General features: G+C 36.3%; 1 protein-coding gene across 1 annotated transcript in view; it reads left to right on the forward strand.

The window, feature by feature from the left end:
• Positions 1-12,903, forward strand: part of LOC141926577 (uncharacterized) — an 85,693-nt gene that overhangs the window by 47,164 nt on the left and 25,626 nt on the right. Inside the window, exons 20-40 of the mRNA XM_074832592.1 lie at positions 91-126; positions 1,357-1,392; positions 1,734-1,775; positions 2,069-2,098; positions 2,352-2,387; positions 3,374-3,409; positions 3,751-3,792; positions 3,972-4,007; positions 4,399-4,443; positions 5,696-5,728; positions 7,505-7,543; positions 7,664-7,705; positions 7,871-7,906; positions 8,031-8,069; positions 8,420-8,464; positions 9,071-9,100; positions 10,350-10,385; positions 11,024-11,065; positions 11,266-11,307; positions 12,175-12,216; positions 12,731-12,772. Coding sequence (XP_074688693.1) covers positions 91-126; positions 1,357-1,392; positions 1,734-1,775; positions 2,069-2,098; positions 2,352-2,387; positions 3,374-3,409; positions 3,751-3,792; positions 3,972-4,007; positions 4,399-4,443; positions 5,696-5,728; positions 7,505-7,543; positions 7,664-7,705; positions 7,871-7,906; positions 8,031-8,069; positions 8,420-8,464; positions 9,071-9,100; positions 10,350-10,385; positions 11,024-11,065; positions 11,266-11,307; positions 12,175-12,216; positions 12,731-12,772 — 807 coding nt within the window. The remainder of the gene's footprint in view (positions 1-90; positions 127-1,356; positions 1,393-1,733; positions 1,776-2,068; positions 2,099-2,351; positions 2,388-3,373; positions 3,410-3,750; positions 3,793-3,971; positions 4,008-4,398; positions 4,444-5,695; positions 5,729-7,504; positions 7,544-7,663; positions 7,706-7,870; positions 7,907-8,030; positions 8,070-8,419; positions 8,465-9,070; positions 9,101-10,349; positions 10,386-11,023; positions 11,066-11,265; positions 11,308-12,174; positions 12,217-12,730; positions 12,773-12,903) is intronic.

Here is a 12,903-nt window from a genome sequence, read left to right on the forward strand (position 1 = left end):
AGAGGAACTTTTAGTGGAAATGGGCTTTTCTGTCACAGCTGTGCTAAGACTACAGCTTTGTTTACAAATGAGTTCTTGCCTTCCTTACAGGGCTACCAGCTTCAGGGTGGCAGTTCCTATGGCCAGGTAAGCATCAGTCAGTATACACCATTTGAGAAGTTGGAGTGCCGTGGCACTGCAAAAGCTTTTAATTCTGTTTTTTTCCATTTATATTGAGTTCTTAAAAAACAAAGTCTCTGAATCCATTTAAAAACTTTTGTTGTGAATGTGACAGTTATGTTTTTACTGGATATCTGCAGGAAGCATGGGTTCCTGTTGCTATCTGATCTTTTCCATGGGCATGGAACTTTAAAATTTATGGTAGAAACAGTCTATTTAGTACTGTTTCTATTCCAGAGGATTTGCATGGTACAAGACAAATTTTTAGTCAGTTCTTCACTGTATCCTTTGTTCTCAGTACAGAGAAATAGTGTTGAGGAGCTAAAAAACATTGGGTCAGGTCCTCAGCTGCAGGAGGATTTGGTCTTAGAGCCTGCAGCTGATGAATGTTTACCTCCCTTTACAGTTTTTCTGTGAATTAAAGCATCCCTAAGATAGCTACGAATATTGTCAGAATTTTCATGTCAGATAGCATAGATAGACAAGATAGTTCAAATCCTTTTTGGTAATCCTAGTCTTCATGAGTCTCCCAGACAGCTGTGGCACTGGTCTGCACATACATGAAACATCTGCTCTTTTTCTGACTTTATATTGAAGGCAGGTTGCATCAGCAGCTTATAGTTACCCACAGTAACTTTCTATTACTGAAAGTTTTTCAAAAGGTACTGGCATCTTTGACTAATTCATTTGGCCTGCTACTTTTAATTGCATTGTTCTGTTTCTATTTTATGAATCTTTTTTTTTTCCTAGAAGCTTTTCTTAATTTTTAAAAATTATTTTTCACCTTTATTCTCCCTCAGAGGAAAGGAGTTGTGCAGCTGAGGCCCACCAGAAATGCAAATATAGGAAATCAGTATTCACCTACCATTAGCTGTCTAAGCCCAGTGTCTGAGAAACAGCAGGCAAAAGAAACATAATAAGAAAATGTTGAGTCCCTTCAACGTCTTGGAAAACCTTTCTAAGACTGGAGTCCCATTTAAGATGGATGTAAAACTACTCTGTAATTGTTGTTTGATAAATACAGTGTGATCAGATATTCATCTAGAATAAGAAATATCAAAATAATTCTAGTGAAGCAGCAGAGTCTGTACATTCTCTGTCTTATTCTGGGTTTTCTTCCCCACAAAGAGACACACATGAAAGAGGCATCTGCTTCACAAGTGCAGTAATTATGAATCAATATTTCCTTTCTTACAGGGCTACCAGCCTCAAGGTGGCAGTTCGTACAGCCAGGTAAGCATCAGTTAGTCAGTCACCAGTCAGAATACAGCATTTGAGAAAGTGGAGTGCCATGGCACTGCAAAAGCACTTAGCAGTCACTCAGAATCTGAACTTTAAAGGATGTTTTCTCTGAAAGTGTGTATTCTCACACTTAAAATTTATCCACGTGCTACTTATTTACCTGGAATCCCAGCATGTGAAATTATCACACGCAGCATCATTTTGAGGGCCAGGGGGGAAGTCCAGGCTCTTTACACTGCCCTGCATAGCTTTAGGATGAAGTTGCTTGCTTTTCCTAATGTAGGCTGGATCCCTTACAAAAGGGGAGTAACCAAATGGTGTCCTTGTCTTAGGGTGGGCCAAGTTACTCGGGCAGCAGCAGTTCTTATGGCCAGGTAAGCAAACTGGATATTCTGTAGGAAGTTCTTCACTGATCTCTCTGTGACCAGCACAACGGGAAGGTTTTTGAGAGTGATGTTTCTCTTGGTAGTCTGTGTCTCAATTTGATTTGGGGCTTTTGATGAGAATATTCACAATCTGCTGCACAGATGCTACTGTACTGCTCTGTCTCCTTTGTCTCAGGAAGAGCCTTTTTGGGAAACCCCTGTGCAGCTGTATTTCCATAAACATTACGCTCTTCATAGAAGCCTCCTTGTCAAAGTAGTAATTATCTTCTCTTTTTCTAAAGGGTTCCCAAGGCATCCAGTCCTCTAGCCAGGTGAGAATATTTTGTTGAAATATATTTAAGGTTTTCTGTAGCAGGCTGTCTTGTAAATGGAGTTTGGGGGTTGCTTGGGGTTTTTTCCTTCTTGCGGTTGCTGAGTGGTCCTTGATTGTGGTTCATGTCCCTGAACAACCTTGAAGAAAAAAGAACATAGTACAGAGGAACTTTTAGTGGAAATGGGCTTTTCTGTCACAGCTGTGCTAAGACTACAGCTTTGTTTACAAATGAGTTCTTGCCTTCCTTACAGGGCTACCAGCTTCAGGGTGGCAGTTCCTATGGCCAGGTAAGCATCAGTCAGTATACACCATTTGAGAAGTTGGAGTGCCATGGCACTGCAACAGGTAGCAGATTTTAATTCTGTTTTTTTCCATTTATATTGAGTTCTTTAAAAAAAAAAAAAAAAAAGGGTCGGATCCTCAGCTGCAGGAGGATTTGGTCTTAGAGCCTGCAGCTGATGAATGTTTACCTCCCTTTACAGTTTTTCTGTGAATTAAAGCATCCCTAAGATAGCTACGAATATTGTCAGAATTTTCATGTCAGATAGCATAGATAGACAAGATAGTTCAAATCCTTTTTGGTAATCCTAGTCTTCATGAGTCTCCCAGACAGCTGTGGCACTGGTCTGCACATACATGAAACATCTGCTCTTTTTCTGACTTTATATTGAAGGCAGGTTGCATCAGCAGCTTATAGTTACCCACAGTAACTTTCTATTACTGAAAGTTTTTCAAAAGGTACTGGCATCTTTGACTAATTCATTTGGCCTGCTACTTTTAATTGCATTGTTCTGTTTCTATTTTATGAATCTTTTTTTTTTCCTAGAAGCTTTTCTTAATTTTTAAAAATTATTTTTCACCTTTATTCTCCCTCAGAGGAAAGGAGTTGTGCAGCTGAGGCCCACCAGAAATGCAAATATAGGAAATCAGTATTCACCTACCATTAGCTGTCTAAGCCCAGTGTCTGAGAAACAGCAGGCAAAAGAAACATAATAAGAAAATGTTGAGTCCCTTCAACGTCTTGGAAAACCTTTCTAAGACTGGAGTCCCATTTAAGATGGATGTAAAACTACTCTGTAATTGTTGTTTGATAAATACAGTGTGATCAGATATTCATCTAGAATAAGAAATATCAAAATAATTCTAGTGAAGCAGCAGAGTCTGTACATTCTCTGTCTTATTCTGGGTTTTCTTCCCCACAAAGAGACACACATGAAAGAGGCATCTGCTTCACAAGTGCAGTAATTATGAATCAATATTTCCTTTCTTACAGGGCTACCAGCCTCAAGGTGGCAGTTCGTACAGCCAGGTAAGCATCAGTTAGTCAGTCACCAGTCAGAATACAGCATTTGAGAAAGTGGAGTGCCATGGCACTGCAAAAGCACTTAGCAGTCACTCAGAATCTGAACTTTAAAGGATGTTTTCTCTGAAAGTGTGTATTCTCACACTTAAAATTTATCCACGTGCTACTTATTTACCTGGAATCCCAGCATGTGAAATTATCACACGCAGCATCATTTTGAGGGCCAGGGGGGAAGTCCAGGCTCTTTACACTGCCCTGCATAGCTTTAGGATGAAGTTGCTTGCTTTTCCTAATGTAGGCTGGATCCCTTACAAAAGGGGAGTAACCAAATGGTGTCCTTGTCTTAGGGTGGGCCAAGTTACTCGGGCAGCAGCAGTTCTTATGGCCAGGTAAGCAAACTGGATATTCTGTAGGAAGTTCTTCACTGATCTCTCTGTGACCAGCACAACGGGAAGGTTTTTGAGTGTGATGTTTCTCTTGGTAGTCTGTGTCTCAGTTTGATTTGGGGCTTTTGCTGAGAATAGGACAACCTGCTTTGTTTACAAATGAGTTCTTGTCTTTCTTACAGGGCTACCAGCCTCAAAGTGGCAGTTCCTATGGCCAGGTAAGCATCAGTCAGTCACCAGGCAGTATGCAACATGCATGTGATATTCCCATATGTGTATTCAGAATTCTGTGATTTGCTTCTTGAAATAATGTAATAAGTTGTCATTAGAAGTAGGAGTTGTGAACATTTTTTTTATATGGGTCTAGTAACAATAGGCTCATTGGAACAGCTCTGTCCCACATAGAAAGGAGTACATGTAGTTGTCATCTTTTTGATGCACTGTAATATTCAACGTACACAATAATTTACAAGGCAATTCATATTAGGATGTAGCTGTTGTTCTCCTTTTAAGTAATCAGGCAGCTAAAGCCCCTTAAAATTTATTTCTGTGTTCCAAATGGAGAAAAGAAATATTTGGATTACTAAGGTGCTTTTTTTTTTTCCCCAGCAGGGTGTATCTTCTTTTTCAGGTGGCAGCAGTGGTTGCGGACAAGTAAGTCCTCTTATAGTAGTAATATGTTTTTCAATAAGTTATGTAATGTTTGTTAGTTGGAATCTTTTGTTTTCATTATTACATGGAATTATCTAGCACAGAGATGAAGAAAAGCTGACACTGGTCACTGTAACCAAAATGAAGTGGTTTCTCCCATGTAGTGTTACACACAAAAGATGGACAAGTATTGATTCATCTGTCTACTCAGTAAACAGATAAAATCTTTGCTTGGGAATGATTTTCAGATGTTCCTCCTTTTAGTTCCTATAGGAAACGAGAGGATCAGAGTGTGGCTCCTGTGGAATAAGAATTAGATTAGTAGTTTTCATCCTGGTTCCATTTCAACTTATGTATGCCTACAACAGTGTAAAGACAGTGTCTTCAACGATGAGATCTCAGGTGAAAGGATCATTGATGAGGCTGTGATATTAAACCTATATTCAAATAAATATATTTGGGAAAGCAATGAGAATGAAAGAGAAATATAAATACAGAAATATTTAGCAGAAGTATTTAGCAGAAATGTTAGATATGGTATGAGTTAAGTATTAATGGAAATGCATGTGAAAATATCATAAGAAGCAGTACAAGAACACAGTTAACAGCAATGAAACTGATGAACACTGAAGAATGTGTTACTTCTACCAAAGCTGTGTCACAGGTTGACTTATCAACAGAAGACCTGTGCTTTAATAATGAGAAGGTGGCAACCAGGGTAGAACTCATTGTGTGTACTGTTTCTCATCCTTCTATCCCAACAGGAAGACTCATTGTAGCCAAAATATACCCAAAATAGGGAAATGAAAGGCATTGGGCATCAGCCTTGCCTAAGAGCTGTGATGGGTGAATCTAGCAAGATTCTGAGGTAGATGGTCACACAACAGTAAATGTTGATTCCTAAAAGGACTGTGCAAAAAACCCCAAAACATTTCATCTTTACCAATCAAAAGGAACTAGGATGATACAGAGAGACATCAATTGCGAGTCTACCTTGCTTTCCATGTGGCACACAACTAGTCCTGCTTTGATCATCTGTGTGCTTGTGTCTTGGTGCTTGTGTTTATGTGAGTATGGGAATGACAGAGGCTAAAGCCACAGCCTTAAAGGGTTAAATAAAATGAAATGCACCCTCTGAAAAGTTTTATGTTGTGTTTTGTTACATTAAATCTCACATAAGAAAATTTAAGAAAGATAATTACTTTGCAAGAAAGTGAAAATTTGGGCATTTATCTTTTGGTTTGTTTTTTAACAGGGCACTTCATATGATAGCAACCCCTGCCACCAGGTAAATGGCCTTCCTCCTCTCATTTTAAGATGCATCCAAAATTAGTTTTGCCACTAACTCAATTTAGTAACAACTTCAGATTCATAGAGTGCAAATCCATGTAATCTTACCAATTATGAAATTAGAACTCAGTATCTTCCTATACACAGTAGCATCACAGGGGCTTGACATCTTTTTTCCCCCTTTTTCCTAGCATTATGTCTGTGAAATGTCTCTATAGGATATTAAGGCCAGATTCTGGAAAGAACAAGTCTGCTGCATTGTTGCTCAACTGGCACTACTTAAATCAGTGCTGGAACTCACCAGCCTCTCTCTGGACTTTTCCCATCAAAAGTCAGAAAATATTTTAGGACTGCCACTTGAGCTTCCTGCAGGAGACTGGCTTCACAATTCAGTTTGTGCAGTGAAGTCCAGATACCTACATGTGTATTTGTTATAAGTTTCAGTGTTGGAACTCTAAAAACCACTATCCTAAAAGATGTCTGCTATGTTTAAATAAACAATCTCTATAAATGTTAAAAATCAGTAAGAAGACAGCAATAGATTATTTCTTTTTTTATTCATGATACTTCTCTTGATTCTTACTGATTTTTCACAAGAAACAGAAACATTGGGTAGATTCATTATATTAATAAATACTGTGGTTTAGCAATATAAATATGTACTATATTTATAAATATACAAGCAGCATAGATGTTACTATAATATATTCTCATAATGTATATACAATACACTATACTGTTATTGTGACTTGAAAGAATAGTATAGGATATAATTATATTATAATAGCTTTTCAAGTTTTTTTATGAAGAGGAGCTATTTCTTTCTAAGACTAAAGGATACACATTTTGTTCTAAAATCTGCTAGAATATTGAAAGATAATACTTTTCATTTCATTTTCCTTTGCTTTTTCTGGATGAAGTCTCAGCCTCATTTTATTGAATGGCAAATATCCCAGTCATTTCAGTAGTCCAGGATTTCACTGTTTTTATTATGCACTTTTGACACTAATACTTCTACAAATGTCTCTTCTGATTTTACTTGGAGGAGTTACATTCGTCTTCTAAAGAGGGCATTTTGAAACATACTGAGTGTTTTATTCAAAACCTTTTCCTCAAGGCCAGTGTATCTCATGGCTTACAGCTTTCTGTGTAATAATGCTACCAGGGAAATTTTTTCAGTCCATTTGTATATATTAAGTTTTTTAGGAGAAAAAAAGATACATTCTCTAGAGACTGTTCAGAATGAAACTCATCTGTGTACTAGGCATTACTTAAAGACAAATATTTGTGGTTCCTTGACATGTGTCTCATCTAGTATTTACCTTTGCACTGTTGGAAATCTGTGTCTACTATGTTAGAAATCATATATATATTGCATATCTGCCTCTGCTCCTTGCACATTCTAAGCAAGTATCGTAGCTTTCATTAAAAACAGTCCATAGCCAAACAGTAAGTGTCTAAAGCATGCATAATTTTTGTCTAATTTACAGGATGTATCATAGGGTGGTCAGGTAAATAGCTCTTTATTATCCATTGGTAAAAATCTTTTTAAGCAGTTCTAATCCAGGTATAGTTTTCTTGCTCGTGAGGGTGTAGACTCTTGCAGATTCTCCCCAGCTCCAGCCTGTAACTCATTTTCTTCAAATGTACTTTTTATCAGCCCTGAAATTCCACTTACATAGCAAGAACTTAGCAACCTAATAAAGCTAGCTCTGTGGATTCTGATCAAATTCAGTTCTTCAGCATTATAACTGTTGCTGTTTTGTTTTCACAGGGCGGATCATACTCCTCACAAAACTATGGTGGTAGCCAAGTAAGTACTAGATTATTGTTTCCTCCCACTGAAGTTTTACTTCATGCAGGTTCCACTATGGCTGATCAATATCCAATCTGCAATATTAATTCTAATTTGCTGGGATTTTTTTTTTGTTAGCAGAGTGGATCATCATCCTCAGACAATTATGGTGGCAACCAGGTAGGTAGACCTTGATTTTCTCCTGGTAATTTTTATCATATCTGATAACTTACCTAGATATCTAAAAAGTTGTGTTTTTTCAAAGGAATCGAGGCAATTGTTTATAGCCCCTGAACAAAATCACAGTTTCTTCTGAAGCAGGGTTTATATTTGTTTGTTTTATAGGGTGGATCCTTCTCACAAAACTATGGTGGTGGCCAAGTAAGTGATGCTCTGTTTCCCTACTTGTACATCATTTCATACAAGCTTTAGCCTCTGCTCAAAATCAAGTTTTCTATATCCTAATTTTCCCTGATTTTGATTGATTTGTTTGTTTGTTTTAAAGGGTGGATCATCCTCCTCAGACAGTTATTATGATAGTCAGGTAACTAGTTCTTTCTTTCTCCTAACTGTGTATTATTTCATGCTAATCTTTGTAGTCCCTGCATCATCTTTCTCAAAGATGTAATAAAACACAATAGTTTCTGTGGTCTTTTTGTTTTGGATTGTTTTGGGTTTTTTTTTCTTTACTGAAGAATGGAACATTCCTTGTAAGCAACTATTGCAGCCATGTATTTGTCTCCTTATTTTCCTTATAAAGATCTTCCTTTAATTTAACTCAGCTTTTTTTTTTTTTGCATAAACCTCAATTCTGTTTTGTGGAGTACAACATCAAAGTGTATTTTTAACAATACGTTCTTGTGAGGAAATAACTGGTATCTGATGTCCTTCTAGGATTCACAAGGTTTCTCAGATGATAATCCCAATGCTTGTGATGATGTGAGTATGCTTTCTCTAATATATTTTTGTCACAACATTTTTCACGTAGATGGGAAAATATTGCACTGTTAGATGCAGCCTTGTGAGCAGAATGATCCAGAAAGAATGTTGAGTTCCCACACTGATAACTGTTTCAGCAACTGCATGTTTTCTTACTGGAAATTGTCATATAGTTTTTACAGATATATTTTGTGCTTTTAAATGCATTTAACTTGATGAAATGAAATATGGATAAATATGTTTCAGTGGCTTTGCAGTAACAGAAGATTTTGCCTAAAATCTAAGGATACCTTTTACAGTCATTTTCCAAAAAAAGAAAATCCCATAGACAAGCTTTAAATACATACAATGAAATAAAGAAGAGAGATACAGTGGCAGATCTTCCACTGCTTTTCATGTTAAGTTTCTACCAATCTAAAGTTGGTATTAAAATGTTTTTCAGACTGGAATGGTAGGATTTCAAACTAATTTAGCCAAGGCTATGGTGGATGTGAGCAGCATATGATTTTTGTTACGTCTGTGTGCAATATCAGAAAGAATCAGGTTTCTGTAAGCTTACTGTATTTAAAAAATTCTTAAAGAAAGAAATAATTTATTCTTTTCCAGAATGACACTACCTATAGTGCCAGTAGTCGGGTAAGTTCTTTTTTCCTTCTGCAGTATTCAAGTTCTTATGATTAATGACAATGTTAGTAACTGAACACTTCAACATTAGAACTGTGGGCTTCTAATTGTAGTGTATGATTGCTTTATAATACCCTTCAAAAAGTTAATTAAAGAATGAGATACTTGATGTTATATTTCTCTGTACTCAGTCCCTTCTAGCCGTTCTCAAGGCTGATGCACAATTATTTAAAAATGCACAATACTTCTAAGAATATATACTGACAGTTTTGTTGTAGTATATGCACTTTGACCAGATAGTTATTTAGGAATTAAGCATCTGTGTATGTGAGCCATGTAGCCACCTCAAGCTTTTTCCACTGGTTCTAATTTAAACTCGCATATATGCTAGTATTGTTAAGTAACGTTTATCCCCTGGTAATAGTCTCTCTGTCAAGACTTTCCATCTGTCCTACAAGCAGTGATTAACATGGATAAATTGTGACCAAGCAAATACACTGTTGTGTAAATTAATTACATATTTCTGTACTTCTTTCTGTTCATAGAAAAGCTTTTTCCATCTATTACGGCCTCCTTTTGTTTTACTGCCATCTAGAGTAACCTTCTGATATCAGCTACTTGCCTTCAGTTGTCAGCCATATACTTTATTTACTGCTTCATATTTTCCCTATTTTCCCTCTCAGTACTTCAGTACTGCATGGAACATGTATGCTTGGAAGTAAGGAGGCCTTCTGAAAACATCTTTTGTTTTTTCCTATATTTACCTTCTATGCATTGTGTTAGGTTTAATGCAAAAGGTTCTGCAAAAAAAAAATCCTTCAGCAGCAAGCCCTTTTTAAGAGTCTTATCACTTCCTCCTTTGTTCACAAAAGATGTTATTATTCCCTTAGTTATCCCTATCCAGTGCATATTGCCAGATTTCATTGTAAAAGAGTTTGCTTCTAAACATTCTCACAAAGAAGGGTAGGGAATGTTTGATTAAAAAAACCCAAAAATTCATTATACAGATTGTTCCATAAACCACAGTGGTTGAGCTGAGGGAGAATCCACTAGTCAGGAACTTCTGATGAAGGAGTGATAAGGTGGAAACAGATGAAGAATATGCTTTTTAAGGCTCTTACTGATAGTAAAATGATAGCTCTGGACTTTTTCCTGTCCTGAAATATACCACCTTGACAAGTTTAGGTAGATTTTTGCTGAAAGTATTCTGGGTGGATGGCTGCATATATAAAGTAATAACTGGCTTCTGGCTCCTTTACAGAGTTCTGGTTGTGCAAACAAGAAAGTTGTAGCCCGAGTAAGTAACTTTTTTTTTCTTTTCATTTTTTACTGCTTGTAGGATTTTTGCCCTAACTGTATCTCATTTGTCCCAATTATGCCTAATTTTTACCTAATTATGTTTGTCCTAATTAATATTGTCCTATTTAAGGAAAAAGTAAAATAGAATAGCTTAGCTATTCGCTCTTTGTGTGAATTTACTTTAAAGGAAGTATGTATATGAAAAAAAGACATGAAAATCCTGCTGTGAGGTATAGGGCAGCTCAAATTCCTGTTTTTCAGGAAGCATATACACATCTGGTCCAAGCTAAAGTTAAAATTAAATGAGTGTCATACAAACAGAGGACAACTAAAATTTTAGCTGAAGTAAGATAGAATAATGATGTAAGAAAGAATAATGTTGAGTAATTTATTGTGCTCAGCATGTTGTGGAGGAGATACGGATGTATGTATTGTATAGCTTCAAGTCAGACTCAGCAGTAGCCTATAAAAATTATGTGCAAATAACCTTTTATTTTATAATAAGGCATTCCTACTCAATATACGCATTAAAGGGTCTGGAGTTGTTATAAATAAATAATACGGAAAAAAAAAGAACACCTGTCACTGATCATAGTGTTTTCATCTCCTAATAGTACATGTCTTTGTTCTTTACAGGATACATCACACGTTTTGAGCAGAAGAGACTATGATGTACAGGTAAACCATTCTTGTCACTTTTTCTGAACTACTGCAGGCGTAACAGCTCCTTGGTGTGTTACCTACAAAAAGAAGAATAAGGATCTAGTTTCCACAACAGAGTATTCTGTTTAGGGTTAGGTAGTTCCTTCCCAACAGAACTATGTATTTTAATTTATTACACTTTAGAGAAGAATGAGTCATTTCTTGTTTCTTCACAGAATGAGTCTTCTACTTCAAATAGCAGCCACACTAACTTCCAGGTAATAACATAGTGTCTACTGCATGATCTTATTGCAAGGAGCTTTCTGAGAATTAGGTTCCACTAATTTATATGTGCTGAAGGGTGCTATTTTGATATAACAGCATTTTCCCTATAATGTTATAATTTTGCACAGTGGTAAATAACGATAATGGCCCCACAAAATATTGTCTCCTCTGTTCCCTTACTCCACTAAGCAGGTAAGCATTGCAGGTGTTTCTTAACATAACGTTTTGTAAAAATTGTTCACAAAAAAACACAAAAAAAATAGTTTTAGAATCTTTTTTTAGAAACAGTCCTGCTGTGGTGATGGTAATGGCCAGATCTATAATTCTGCTTCATTTAGAATTTGGTAACCAGGTACATCTTAGTGATTATGTACTTCTGTTACAAAAGTAGGTCCAACATTCATATTCTGTCGACTTATGTACTGCTGCAGCAGTGTATATGTTACAGAATGATGTGAAATTTAACTGATCCGGAGTGGCACCTGATTTTTCTTAATATTTTGTATTGTATTGGTACCTATCAGCTTCCCAGAGATCTGGAATCCTGCTATGTCCAGAATGATGTAGATGTAACACTAGTATAGTCCTCTGTCTCAGAGAGTTTGAAGTCTAATTCAATAGTGCAGTCAGATCTCTGAGCTCCAGAGAGTAACAGTTTTTTTAATTAGTTTTCTTGATACCCATTCCCTATGTATAGTATCCAGTCACTAATTAAGTTTCATCCAAATTTATGTTTTCACAATGATTCATACAGAGGGAAGTAGTACAACAAGTTTGTCACCTTACTTCTCACTACATAATTTTATACATGTTAGATTCTGATAAAATGCTTCTATAAGAAATAATTGGTTTCTTCACAGGGTGGATCATTTATTGCAACTGGTGGTGGATCAAATAGTCAGGTCAGCCTTTTCTCTAATTTTATCTAGTCCAGATAGCTTCTTGGTAATTAAACTAATTAAATTCCGGAGTCAGAGTTTAAGTCCAGTAGTTTTGCATGGGGGATTGGTGATGTTATGCATTAAATTGTAAATTAAGTGACCCTGTTCAGATTAAATTTATTTGAAATGGCTCTCTGAAATCACTTCTTAACACTGTTTCAATTTCACACTGTTTATTGATGAGAGCACGATAGAGATTCTCTGTACACTTGACTATCCAGATAATTCTCCCTTGATGAGGCATCTGTCATTGAGACATAGCACTGAGATGTAGTATTGGTCTAACTTTCAAAGTAACTGTTAAATGTATAGAGCTATGCTGTCCCCTCATTTGTTCTAGGTATAGGAAAGGTCACAGCTACTCTGTAGTCCCACAGTCTTTCTTCTGCTAAACACAGTTTCACATCTGAAATAAGATTTTATTTTAAACTTCCACCAAGCAATAATTCTTTCCTTTTTTTTTTTTATTTTATAGGGTGGTTGCATTTGTCCTGATGGAAGCAGTGGTAATAACCAGGTAATTATTTTTCTGAGTTTATACTTTCATCTACACAATGGAGTATTTTGAATTAATCACCTAGTAAGTATGGATGCTTGGGTAACACTAAATATTATTGACAATTTCCTTAATATGGATAGAAATATATA

This window comes from Strix aluco, chromosome 8 (assembly GCF_031877795.1).
Source record: "Strix aluco isolate bStrAlu1 chromosome 8, bStrAlu1.hap1, whole genome shotgun sequence".
In the NCBI taxonomy this organism is placed as follows: Eukaryota; Metazoa; Chordata; class Aves; order Strigiformes; family Strigidae; genus Strix; species Strix aluco.